A 14,218-nucleotide genomic window follows, 5' to 3' on the forward strand; every position below is an offset into this window, starting at 1 on the left:
ATGACCACATTTTGATGCTTGCTCACGGTTGCAATAGCTAGAGGATGGGGACTCCACCAAATGGATGTTAGTAACGCATTCTTGCATGGTGAACTAGACGAAGAGGTCTACATGGAGGTGCCACAAGGGTATGAGACTCCCAAAGAAGGCATGGTTTGTCACTTAAAGAAATCCTTATACGGTTTACGACAAGCTTCACGAAATTGGTATTATAAGCTCTCACAGGCACTCATAAAATATGGGTTTCAAGAATGTCATGCAGATCATAGTCTTTTCATCTATTCACATGATGACATTTACTTGGCTGTTCTAGTCTATGTTGGTGATCTTGTCATTACCGGGAATAATGCGGATGCATGCCACAGGTTTAACAATATTTGAGCGAGAATTTTCATTGAGAGATCTTGGTCCACTTAAGTACTTTCTTGGTTTGGAGCTTGCTCGTGGAACTTCTGGTTTGTTTATGTGTCAACGAAAGTATACCTTAGACATCTTAAACGAGTGTGGTATGCTTGCATGTAAACCTTCTCCTTTTCCATTGGAAAAAAATCACAAATTGGCACTTGATTCAGGAACTCTTTATTCGGATCCTTCTCGCTATTGTCGGCTTGTTGGGCGCCTCATATACTTAACCATCACGCGTCCAAAGATCACTTATTCAACGCACGTCTTAAGTCAGTTTATGCAAGAGCCAAAACAAGGCCACTGGGATGCTGCAATGCATGTCTTACGGTAATTGAAGTCTTCACCAGGCAGTGGCATTATTCTTCCAAGTAAAAATGACCTCCAACTTGTTGCTTTTTGTGACTCAGATTGGGCCTCTTGTTTATTAACCCGTAGATCTATTTCTGGATACTTGATGAAGCTTGGTTCAGCTCTTGTATCATGGAAAACAAAAAAAGCAAACCACTGTGTCCAGATCTTCCAGCAAAGTGGAATATCGTTCTATGGCTCATGCAACAAGTGAGATTTTGTGGCTACGAAACTTACTGTCATGCTTGCAAGTTAAGTGTGATTCTCCTCCAACTCTTTACTGTGATAACCAAGCAACACTTCATCTTACAACTAACCCAGTCTACCATGAAACAACTAAACACATTGAAGTGGATTGTCACTTTATTCAGGAGCATCTACAAGCGAGAGTAATATCCACAACTTATGTGTCAACTAAACAACAACCAGCTGACATATTCGCAAAGTCTTTGGTTGGAAATTAGTTCAAGGAGTTGACAGTCAAGTCGGATGTTCATTATATGCACACTCCAACTTGAGGGGGAGTAATAGAGGATAATAATAGATAATAGAATAGAATGATAAGTAACAGAAAAATTATCTTATCCAAGAAAACTGAATTTGTTACGAGTTATTACTTTGTTGCAGTCTTATCAAGTCGTTAAGTTTGCTTGTATAAATATAGGCACACTTATAACTCTGATTCATCAATTAATAAATACCATATACTCAATTCTAATATTATTAGTGTAGGGTACTTATTAATTTTATCATAACTAATCTTTCTTTAAAAAAAATTGACCGGTGACATTTAGTGAAACCTTCTCCTTCAATTGTTTTTAATAGGATACTCCTCGCAATATTACATTTTTTCTATTTAATTTGAAATCTTATCTAAAAAGAATTCTATTTCTTCATATTTGCCACTTGTTGGTAAGTATACTTATTTTTAATTTTATAAGAGTTAAACAGTTTTCACAATTATTTATTGCTATTTGAGTTATAAAAAAAAAAAGGCACAATAATGTAGGAATTAATAATTTTTTAACCGACTTGGTGACAAATTTGTAGTAACGATGTTCTGTCATAAACGCGTAGGTGAACGTTGATCCATAGTAATGGTTTGCCAAATGAGTAAAACTACATATAGCTGGAAACAACCTCATCAGGAAAGAGGAAGAATGAAAGAAAATTGAAGACAGAGACAGAGAGCAAAAACAGTTAACTTGGGAACAGCTTCGTACGCGCTATCATTCATGAACAACTTGTCGTGAGTGCCATCCTAGTAATTATGCCCAATGGTGTCTTTGTGTCGGTGCCCCTGTGTATGGCACATACCTAAACATCCATCGTTTTGATTTATTATAGTTCACTATGAATCACAAGCAAAATAGAACAACACGATCCTAGATAGAGCATTGTCATAGTGTAAGAAGATATAAAAAGAAAGAAAACCTAATATAGTTTATGTTCTGCATGTGAGATCTCACCAATAATTCGTAAGTTTGAGTAGCATTAAACTCATTTTTCTTAAATAAAGTCTTAATTAGATTCGAATTTAATGTATGAAATAAAATGTTTAAAAAGAAAAAAATTATTAGAAACCCCTAATTAAGTTCTTTAATATAAATTAGTCATCAATCAAACTAATAAATATTTCATAACTATAACATGATTAAAAAAAAATCTTATGAAATCTTGTAACATTCAAACGGTTTTTTTTTTTTAAAATAAAATCTTTTACTTGTATAGCCTTCTAGACCAAAGCATGTGTCATGATTAGCATTTTAGACTTTTAAAATAATTTATCACAAAAAAAAATTATCGTTTTAATTTTTAACATTTTCACATTGGACTTGCCTCTACTAGTCTAGTCTTTCTTTAAAAAAAAAACTATTTTTTCTTATAAACATACGAATATTAACATATTAATATATATATTTTATATTAATAAACTATTCCATTAATATTTGTGAAACAATTATGCCATTAATATAAAATATTAATTTATGCTGTTTATATATCAAATATTAGTATATTATTTGTATAAAGGTAAACTATTCCATTAATATTTGTGAAAAAATATTAACTCGTGGTAAATAAGTCTTTAATTTATTTGAGAATTTTTAAATACGTTTCTAAACTAAATTCATTTTGTTAGGTCCCTAAACTGAAAAATAAGTCCATGATGTTGGTTTTTGCAAGTTTGAAAATGCTACAAAATGATCATTTGAAGTGGTTTTAAAAATCTTAGAAACTCAATTAAAAATAATTACAATATCAAAGACTCAATTTAAAAAATTACTTTAAAAACTTATTTAAATTTTTTCAAATAGTTTAGGGATCTACTTAATTGTTAATTTAACCTAGTATAAATTTTCAATAGTAATTTAATTTATTTAGACAGACTTTTTTTGATGAACCGTAGACAAAGACTATACCAACAAAGGCAGTATAATGATATTTTTATGATATATTTTTCTGCCAAAAACAAAGAACTTAAAAAGAGTAGTGATAGGAAAAAAAAAAAAAAAAAAAGGACACAGAATAACCTTCATTGGTTTGACACTCAATAACATGGACTTTAAGGCTTCCAAGGACAATAGTTTTTTGACGGACTATCTTTTGATTTGACTTTTCTGATAAACAAGATTAAAAGTCTTTCATGGTCATGATTTGTTTTTAAATGAGGTGAAAATAGTTGTCTTTTATTTAGACTCGTACGTGAATCCTGTACTTTGTTAGACAAGTCTTATGGTTTGCTGCATGCTTCATATATTTATTTATTTATTCTTTAAAAAATCCACTAATTAGATGGGTATTATAAAAATTAATTAATTTACTATTTCGACGGTGATATGATGTAAAAGAGAAGCAATATATTTTTAATTAATAGGATCTACTTATCATTCACATGATCAATGTCACTGTTTTTGTTTTCACAAAGACGCGAATAAAATTTGAATTTAGAATTTAGAATTTTGTACGTTTATGTGTAAATAAATAATTTATTAAATAAGATCATTTTATTATATTGCATGCAGTAAACTTGTTGTATTATACTATTTAGGGTTATTTTTGTTGTATAGAATAGAAAAATGGTTTCTAAAAAGCTTATTATATTTTGTTGCTTTCTTAAGAGACAATTTCGATTCCAATGAAAAATTATCACAGCACATTGTTTTATGTAAAACCGGGTTCTTTTCGATCGCAATACTCCAAACCACTTGGTACTGATTAAGAAGGAGCTGTTCTAAATATTTATATAGAAACAACGTAGGATTTTGACTTTACTATTGCTGCAAAAGGGGAAATCTAGTTAACTCTTAGGACAAGACTTTGATGTTTGAAAATTTTTCTCATTTTCAACTTAATTTGAGATCAGAAGAGAAGCAAAAAAGAAAAATCCATGTATATATATATTGTTTAATTTTCAATTCAAACAATTATAATTAATAAATATGTGTGAACCAGAAGGCATACAAACATGGATAGCTACTATTATTTTGTATTAAAAATAAAAATTATATCCTGTATCCTTTCACCTCATTATTTTATTTACCAATCTCTTCTTTTTATCTTATTACATCTATTATTTTCTCTATTTATATCTTCTTTCCAATATTACAATATCCGTGTTGGGGGTGTAAGCTTATAAATTTGAAAATTACCCATGAAGAGAATGAATGATGGTACTTAAACAGAAAACATAGTGGAAACGTACTCTAGTTACACACCTGATGTTAAAATTTCAACTTGTGTGTACAGAAATAGAGGCTGAATTTCTTGCAAAACAATTTGTCTTCCATCCATGAACTCAGTTTTGTCTTATTAAAAATTATAGAAGAAAATTACGGAGAAAGTGTTGTTGTTATAAAAAAAATATCTAAATAGGTTGAGATGATGATTGTATATACAAATTGCTCTAATTAGGAAAATGTTCGTTATAGTATGAGATAAAAAGATACAAAATATACGTGGCAATTATATTTGAAAAAAACCATTTATTTTCAACTCGCTATGCATGTGAACGTTGACGCTTATTATATTGTTTTGTCATAATATTTGTACTAAATGACGTAATTGTTGTAAGATATATTACATCACCTTATTCAGCCTCGTATATGGATTTAGGAATTGATTGGGTCAGAAAATTAATATATTTGACTGTTTAGTAAATTTAATTAGTCGATATGTAACTGCTAAGTCACAGGAAGTACAGGGAATTCAACAATCTAAGTCAGAGTTCATGACATTCTCATTGGAATGATATATGTATATATATATATATATATTGTTTGTCATTGTATATAACTATATTAGATATTTAACTTTTTTATTTTATTTTTTCTGGCCCATCACCTTAATAACTTAGGAAAATGAATATAATTCTAACATACGTATGGTGAAATCCAAATACAAGTTTATGAATGACTTTTTGGAATTTCAATTCGTTACAAGATACTGTTTGCTCTTGAATTAATTAAGCATGTCGTATACGTAACTAACACTCATGCATTCGTTAAGAAACAAGTAATTCATCGATCTAATTATAATTCGCTTGATCCATCATTAAATCTAAAAGCTACATAGAATAAGCAAACACAAACGTACGAAAATATTATCGAGAAATCAATATAGTATATATGATGTTTATCTTCTCATTGATATATGGACTTTTTTTTTTTCTTTTTGGTATTGCGATCTAAGTTAAATTTGAGTCACTTTCACTAATGTAAATTTTCAAACTGTAGCCTACCCACACCACGCATCGTATGTTTTCTTCTGCTAAATCGATGCTTGAAATTATATACATAATGGATTATTGCACCATAATTAACCATAGTAAAGCTATAATATATTTCTGATTTTCTTCAGTGATACCTTAATTAATTTTAATTGGTTAGCCTCATTCTAGCTCCAGCTTTTCCCTAGGGAGAAACAGCACATTAACTTTTGAACTGTTATCTTCATAATTATTGTAGTATAGTCTATTTGGATCAATTTCTTATGAATATTTCTAGGAAAGAAAATAAGAAATGTTTTTTTTTTTAAATTAAAACTAAACACACACACATATATATATAAGTTAAAACCAAGATTTTTGATAAATTAATATGCGAAAGAACTTTTATAAATAAATTTATGTATAAGCTAATTTTAATTTTGGAGAAGGTTATTTTATTTTTCATTATTATTTTTCTCCTAAAACAGTTTATGAAGAAGTTTGTTCAAGTATATACTTTAAGTTTGAATTGTGTAATAAATTTAATTTACATTTTGTATGCATACTTGGGTGTTTTAAATTATATACAGGGTTAACATTATGATAATAAGTTAAATTAACAATTTTGGTAAATGATCAATTTTTGAAAGGAATTACAATTAATAGATGAAATATAAGAAAAATGAATTATAAGCGAACATTCAAAAAATTATACACACTTGTTGAGTTGTTTCTATAACTTGAAACCACACAAGAATGTTTGATATTAATATATAAATAATTAGCTTTATCTACACTACACTACTTGCTAGTCTCAATTAGCCACACATGGCAACATTATCTAAGCATTAATTACCTCAATTATGTGTATGTGTTATTTTACTCTTGTATACCTATCGCAATATTGTATATATAATTGAATTTTATTATATATACTTACGAGCTAGCTTAATTCTTTCATTTATATTAGACCACAATTTTATCCATAAATGAATCCTTTTGAATTTCTTTACTATATGATAAGTGTTCAAGCTTAATTAGTTTTCCACATAATCTACATTTCTTCTTCTACCTTAACTATTTTCTCAACAGGAAAAAAAGTCAATTTAGCATGTGTGTTCATAACTAACACTGATGATTATTAAACATGATATAACATGCAGCTGAAATTTACTTATTAAAAGTCATAAGTTCATACCTAAGGCTGATCGATATCTTTCTCCAGCTCCCATTACATTTTAGCTTTTTCACGTGCACAGGTCAATGTCACTAACCCTTTGAAGACCTCTCGTGTGCATGCAAAACCATAATAGCTAGCTGTCAAAATGACCTCATATGGATGCAAAATCACAATTTGAGCTCTGAAATCTATCCTTATCAATTATGATGCAAAACCACAATTTTCTTTGTACCATCTTATTAAGAGGGTCATAGAACCAACAAGCGCTTTTATATACATAAATCGTTATGAATAAATTTAATTCCATTATATCTCTTACTATATATATATATATATATATATATTTCATCCACATAAAGAAAAAGATCATTATCTTTTTCATCGTTGAGCTGGTCAACCTCAACCTTTAAGACCATGAACTTGAAGATTACAACTTATCACTAGATCATAAAATTAACCCTATATTTCAGCTTTTGTTCCAAAGTATGTTGTTGGTACGAAAAGTAGTAACAAGTATATCTATAGTTCTCTCCTTTTGTTTTTGAATTGTACCGAAAGTGAAACCAACGGCACTTTGTGTGAAGTGAGCCATTTCAACAAATGCTCCATTAACCATAAAACTGTGCGTGTAAATTATATGGAGAGCCATTATGGCGAGCATTATCTTGCGGACAATGATATTGTGCCCGTTTTCAATTGTTTGTGTTGTTAGGTAATGTGAATTTGAACCATAGTGCTCACTATAGTTTATATATCCATCTACACCTACTACCAGAGAGAGTACTCTTTGAAACATTGTTAAATTTCTTTGGGGGACACACTCACACACGAGTTATATTGGTCTTCTCTCAATCATAACAGGGATAGTGCCTAGTTGTGTGACCAAAAACCATAATTACCATCGCCGAGTGCCACACACTAATAAAAGAAAGAAGAAAAAAAATGAAAGTAACAAAACAATTACTATGCATTGGCTAAATTAGAAAGCCTCAAGTGGGCAAACAAGAGGGAGAGATAAGAGCACAATAACTTGACAAAATCATAAGAAGTATACCATAAAGTTAATTTTTCTAAGAATTTGAGTTTCTAAGGACAAACCTCTATAATCTAGCTTCCTTTCATGAGAAGAAGAAGAAGAAACACATTAAAGTTGGCCACTTGGCTAGCTAGCTAACTACTAAACTACACCCCTTACCTTTTTTTCTTGGAGCCCACTATCTTTGTATTTTCTTGTGAACAGTGAAACACAGGTATCTGAAGTATAAATATCATCGAAGTGAGTTTTGCCTCAAGTCTTCTCTACTACATTTATTGCCTCTCTAGCTTGTTCAAAAGAGCTGTGATTAGAGCATCCCTCTTCTCAGCCCTAGCTTCTTCTCTAATCCTCCTTTGTTCCTCCCTTTCTCTCCATCTCTCTTCCATCATTATCCTCTCACTCTCCAACACCTCCATGGCTTGCCTCCACTCCATCTCCTTCAACCTCCTCTCATTTTCCCTTGCCTCAAATGCTTCCATCCATTGTGCTTCTATTTGAATCTGTTGCCTCATGAACTCCTCCAAAATCTCCTTTAAACTGTTCAAACTACTACTACCGCTGCCACCACCACCACTAGCTATCTTTGCCTTTTTCTTCTTTCTGCCACTACCAGCCTCAATACTCTCTTGATCATTGCCATATTCTTCTTCATCGGACGAGAGTGGCGTCGTCGTCTTTTTCTTCTTCGATCCACCCTCAGCTTCAGCCCACAACATTCTTTGCATCCTTGAGGTGAAAATCGCATTGAATTCGTTGTAAAATGGGAATTGCTGTCTCATCGCTTCTTGCTCCATTGTTTCAAATCCCTTCATATCTCAAAACAAAAAGAAAAAAGGTACCATTTAGTTTATATAAAAAAAAAAAATGGAATAACTACATCTTAGAACTTATATATCTCAAACACCCTCAAATTCTTAACTATTTTATTGAAGTTTATGAAACTCATGTTATTTTTGTAATCAACCCCCACCTTTATCATAATAGCAAAATGTTAATTTATGAGATTTGCTATGGTACTCAAAGAAATACAAGAGTTTAGATACAATTATTTCTTAAAATTAATAGTTGAAAGTGTTTGAACACGTAACAAGAGAGAGGAAGAGAGTTTTTCAATAGTAATATAGACAGATTTGAACTGTTCTTCACTATAGAATTTCTAGGATGAAGTGCTAAGGTGGTGATTTTTTCTTCTCAACATGCATGAATTTCTGATCAAACTCGGTCAAGATCACATATATAAAATATTTGAACTATTTCCACCCGCACCAATTTGAAGAAATCATGGACTTTATAATTTTATTTGATGAGTTTGATGAACATATAGAGAGATGAATAAAAACATACCTTATAGCGTGTAACAAGGTTTTTCCACTTGCACTTGCACTGTTCTGCACTTCTATGGTAACCCTTTTCCTTCATTCGGTTGGAAATCACTTCCCACAACTGCTTGTTCCTCTTTGTCTCCATAAAAGTCTGATCCAGCTCTGCGCGGATCAGGAGAAACTCCTTTGTCTCTTGGATGCTCCATTGAGGAAACCTATCACTCCCATCCACGTTCACACTCATATTCTGAGGATGAAGCCGTTGTTGTTGATGATGATGGAGATGATGACCCTCCATTCAAATCGAAGAAAAGTTTATGACTTGAATCTCTAACGAGCAATTTCTAGAAAGAAGAAGCTAGTTTCCCCTCTGATTTCACAGGAGAAAAAAAAAAAAAAGAGAGATTTTTCTTTGGGGAGAGAGAAAAGAAAAGAAGGGTTATATATGGGGTGGTGGGAACACGAGAAGCAACAGTAGTGTTGTAAATCGCGTTAAGAGGAAAAAGAGAGATTGAACAAGGGTTTCTATTTCTGCAACAGTTTCTTACTTTCTTTATCAAAACAATAAAAAAAATCTGCTACAGTTTTTCTCGTTCAGATAATTCGTAACACGTTAATCAACATGATATGCTGTTTGTTTTGAACTAATGAAAAAGTTGGGCAACATCATTAATTTTTATTTAATCTATGGTTTTAACGACAGTCAAAGTCTAAAGAGATTTTCAGAGAAAAAAAAATCATATTTGTTTGTTTGCCTATCATTTTTGCTACATTATTTTTATATATTTCCATATCAGATAATAAAACGAGGATCATGTATAGTTTACTATTTTTCATTAAAAAATTAAAAAATGCAAACAAAAAAGTTTTGTCGTGTGCAAATAAGAATCCTAGCAACATGTTTTAAAAAAGTTGATCATTGTAAGTAAATTATTAATAGTCTCATTTTTTATAAGTAATCTAAATATCTAATTTAATCACTCGTTAGATCTTTTCTCTCCAATTTTATTGAAGGAATTATATTATATAGCATTTACATATCGTCTTCAATTATGGACGATCAATTGATAATGAGGAAAATCCAACATGACCTTCTCGTGGGACATGCTTCAGTCTAAAATAATGTTTATCCACTTTCCTATATTTGGACGAACAATCTTAGATGATTTTCAACATTAAACAAAACATTTTTTGTTCCCCACTTATTATTTTATAAGTATTAATGAGATTAAGACATTTTATATCTCTATTAAAAATATATTAATACAATTGATATTGTAGTTTGTTTTTAAATTTAAGTTTTAAATTTGATTAAAAAAAATATTAATTTTTTAATTATAAAAAAACATATTGACTTATCAAACATGAAGACAAAAGTGATTATTAATAGTATAGATATAAAAAGGTATTGTATTTATTTTTGTTCTTGTGTTATTTAGAATGATCGTTGGTACGCAGAGTCTGATCTGTCTACGCGGAAACTTTGTTTTGTGTCTCTCTTCAACTTTTTTTGGTTTGATGTTCCCATTGCGTCTACGTATCGTCACGCTGACCAGTGGCGCCACATTTATTCTCTATGACCATGACCACACATTACTTTGATGCTAAGCTATTCTTTCTTTCTATTCCTTATTATGGGTCATGTAATTTTATCACAACACTGTGACCAGTATAGACCCATGTCGACTATTAATTAACTTCTATTAAAATGTTGATTAGTTATTTTTTAGTGGAGTTTTTCTTTAATCACATTTTTCTCTTACAAGAATTGAATTTAAAATCTTAAATCATTTCTATGAAAGGTTCTTTTAGGAGTTCAATAAGATTTGTTCTTATATTTTGTTTACCATTAAAAGGCAATCACATGAATTCACGTGTAGAATCGAGTATTCTATAAGAACTTAGTAAAATATGAAAAGCCCCCAAAGTGCGAGGACCATTTTTGAGCTCATTTAAAGTTACTTAAGAACCAAAATTTAATTTTTCATTAAAATATAAATAGAAAAAGTTCTTTAAATCTTATATAACATTGAGATTTTTTTATTTCATATTAGTTTTTCGTCTTAAATTAATCTAATTTGAGTAAGAGATAAATAAATATAAAATATTCAATAAAAAGTTGATTAAGAATTCAAAATGAGTTTTATCGTTAAAGATGTTGTTATTTAAAAAGACCAACTTCGATTCTACTTAGACTAATGAGCGGTTGGTGTACTGTGATTATTTGTTAATAAAAACCAATTGATGTTTCAGAAATACATATATTTTTGCATAGGTATAGTAATCTAAGTAGTACGACATTGTATAGGATTCACATGGATGGGTCTTATGTATTGAAAATTAAAATATTAATTGTTAACAAGTCGAGGAAAAAATTTATCATATGTTGGAAAATGTACAAAGAATGAACATGTAATGATGTAAATACATAAAATACATGGTTGGATATACGGTGAATATTATAAAATAATTTCACGTAGTTGAAAATAAGTAACACATGACTCAAGAAAAGAAAAAAACAATTTTATGGTCAAGAATTTTCGAATTACAATGTAAATAAAAGTATGTAAAAACAAAATTATTCGTAAATTATATTAATTAGTAGAATGTCTAGCTCTTCAAGGCGGTGAAAATAGCTAAAGGATTTTTGTATGTGGGAGGGTATTCTTGTGTTGTGAGAAGGACTCAAACTTGAAATACAGTATTGGAAATTTATGACCATGGTGGGTCCCATATGAAAACATATATAATCAATATAATCATATATGCTATGACAAATATAATAATAGTCGGCAATGTAAAACTAATAATTGTAATGGTACGTATTGTTCCTATTTATTAAAGTCACTTACATAAAAGAATTAATATTGTAAAAATGCAATGACACTTGGCATAATTGTAAGACCCCCTTCCCTCTTTTTTTCCCTTCGTTCACTTCCAACCACTCCAACTCTCTCTTCTTCCCTCTCATTCTCCTTTCTCTGAAATTGGTGGCTTAGGTGCTGAGCTAGAGGCAGGTGGAATTAGTTGAGAGTGGTGCTTCTTTTCTCCTCCGAACAAGCTCTTTCTTCTTCTTCGTTCAAGCTCCCGGAACTCGGAATTTTCACCCGAGGTAAGGGAAGCTAGTCTTTTTGTTTCTTCTTCGCTAATTTTGGCTGTGGACGAGTTCTAAAAACTCATTAGATGCTTGTTGTTGGATGATTCGTGGCTGTAGTGGAAGGAAACTTGTTTTTGTTGGGGTTTCGGGGTTGTTGAGAAATTTGGGGAAAAGCCTTGATTTGTTGTTGCATGTTGAAAAAGGTGGTGTTTTTGAACTCTGGGTTGATAATATAGTAAATTGAACCGATTGCATGTGGGGTTCTTTTATTATTCTACAGATTTTTGAAGAGTTTTTCGAAAATGGTTGGCTTCTGCTCAGCTTCGCGCTGAGCGCGGTTCTTCGCGCCTGGGCGCGTGGCCACCATGAGACCCCATTTGGCCAAGCTCGCTGAGCGCAATGATGAGTGCGCTGAGCGCGCTTGAGAATGTGGGTCTCTGGCTGGCTCGCGCTGGGCGTGACTTGGACCGCGTTGGGCGCGATACCAGTTGTGGCAGGTTTTGGTTCTTCTTTTGGGCGCTGAGCGCGCCCCTTGTCGCGCTGGGCGTGATGAGTCTCTGCCTTGTGGGCGCTGAGCGCAATTTGAATTGCGTTGGGCGCGAGACCAAGGGAGGTCTCTGCCTTCCCCGTGCTAGGCGCGGGTTTTGGTGCGCCGGGCGCATGAGACTCCTTGAGTCTCTTCCCGGCCAGCGCTGGGCGCAAAGACTATTGCGCTAAGCGCGAGATAGTCTTGGGTTCTCTGGTTGAGTCCCGCTGGGCGCGGGCACACCTGCATTGGGCGCGCTGACCCCCAGGTGCTCTCTGGTTGTACTGCACTGGGCGCAACCACGTATGCGCCGGGCGCGGAGATGAGATTGTTGTAATGTTTTATGTTGAGTTGAATTGAAATGGAAGGTTATGAAATGATGTCTAGTAGATAATGTTGCTGTTGATATTGAATTGTATCTGGTGAATGTGTTGAGAAGTGGTGTTGTGTTGTAAATGATATGTTGAGCTGTGAAGCTGATGTGTTGAGTTGTATAGATGTACAATTGTGTTGAGTTGCAAGTTGATATGTTGAGTTGTATAAGTTGGGTTGTGTTGAAATGTTGATGTGAGTTGATGTAGGCCGCAAGGCTGAGTTGTTGTAGGCCGCAAGGCTGAGTTGTTGTAGGCCGCAAGGCTGAGTTGTTGTAGGCCGAAAGGCTGAGTTGTTGTAGGAGATCTCCGAGTTGATGTGCGTGACGACGCATTGCATTCTTATTGACGATAATGTTGAAAACTAGTGGAATGTATGTTGATCAAGTGTACATAGTCGTGTTTGTTTCTATTTTTCTTAAAAATCTTTCCATATGTTGTTTTTTTTATGCTAGCTTACCCTTTGTGTTTCCATGTGGTTGGACTGCTATGATCGTACTATGTACGGGAGCAGAGCAGGGATAGAAGGTGGATAGCGATGAGTCGGCAGCTGATAGATGGAGCTGACATCTATGGATGTTTTGTTTGTTTTAGTCACTAGGCATAGTGACTTCTGATGTAATTCTTGTTTTACATACCCTAACTCTAGTCGGATTCGGGACATATGTATATACTTATATTCTAGACTCTATATTTATATACTTGTTCTATTCTGTCTAGTGTTTCCGGTGTGTTTTGTCGATGAGTGGAATGGCCAGCCGGGTCGTTACAATAATAATCTAGTCCGCCTCGTGAGTATCTTGCCTAAACCCGTCTCAATTTAAATGGAGAAAACTCGTATTTAGCGGGTTTGAATTTGGATTCAGGTTTTCTCTTATTTATAAAATTGAGAGTGGGACAAAAATATTAATACCCGTCCCATCTCTACCCCACTCCGCTTAGTAATATAATTAAAAAATTATTTATATATATAAATTAAAATTAGAAATATTTATATGTAAAAATTTGTATTATTTTATTTTTCTTTTATTAATTTTTTAAAATTTATTCATATTTATTAGAAATAAAAAAAAAAAAAAAAAAGGTTCAAGAACGGGGACGAAGGGGAAGTGAGAAAACTCAAACCCTATGGAGGACGAGGATGGTTACCTCAACATATATCGGAAGTGGAGACGGTTTAAATTTACGGAGGCGAGGGCGGGACGGGAAACATAAAACCCATAAAACC

General features: G+C 32.4%; 1 protein-coding gene and 1 long non-coding RNA gene across 2 annotated transcripts; one reads left to right on the plus strand and one right to left on the minus strand.

Annotated features, from left to right (window-relative positions):
- Positions 1-7,668: 7,668 nt before the first annotated feature.
- Positions 7,669-9,433, minus strand: LOC109813633 (trihelix transcription factor GT-3b). The gene is made up of 2 exons (XM_020377855.3): positions 9,019-9,433; positions 7,669-8,480 (listed from the first exon to the last, which is right to left on the minus strand). Exons 1-2 carry the CDS (start codon positions 9,292-9,294, stop codon positions 7,947-7,949), a joined length of 810 nt encoding a protein of 269 aa, XP_020233444.2. The 5' UTR covers positions 9,295-9,433; the 3' UTR covers positions 7,669-7,946.
- A 203-nt stretch (positions 9,434-9,636) lies between these two features.
- Positions 9,637-13,709, plus strand: LOC145955528 (uncharacterized). Its single transcript, XR_014432163.1, has 2 exons — positions 9,637-12,108; positions 13,505-13,709. It is a non-coding gene; the product is annotated as an uncharacterized LOC145955528 (long non-coding RNA).
- The last annotated feature ends 509 nt before the right edge of the window (positions 13,710-14,218 follow it).

Source organism: Cajanus cajan, chromosome 3 (assembly GCF_000230855.2).
Source record: "Cajanus cajan strain Asha chromosome 3, NIPB_CcT2T_4, whole genome shotgun sequence".
In the NCBI taxonomy this organism is placed as follows: domain Eukaryota; kingdom Viridiplantae; phylum Streptophyta; class Magnoliopsida; order Fabales; family Fabaceae; genus Cajanus; species Cajanus cajan.

Bases quoted from the DNA above. Each gene is read 5' to 3' on its own strand.
- LOC109813633 (XM_020377855.3), bottom strand. From the start codon at position 9,294: ATGGAGGGTCATCATCTCCATCATCATCAACAACAACGGCTTCATCCT. The intron at 8,481-9,018 runs GTATGTTTTTAT...TGAGATATGAAG, and splicing joins ACCTTGTTACACGCTATAAG to GGATTTGAAACAATGGAGCA.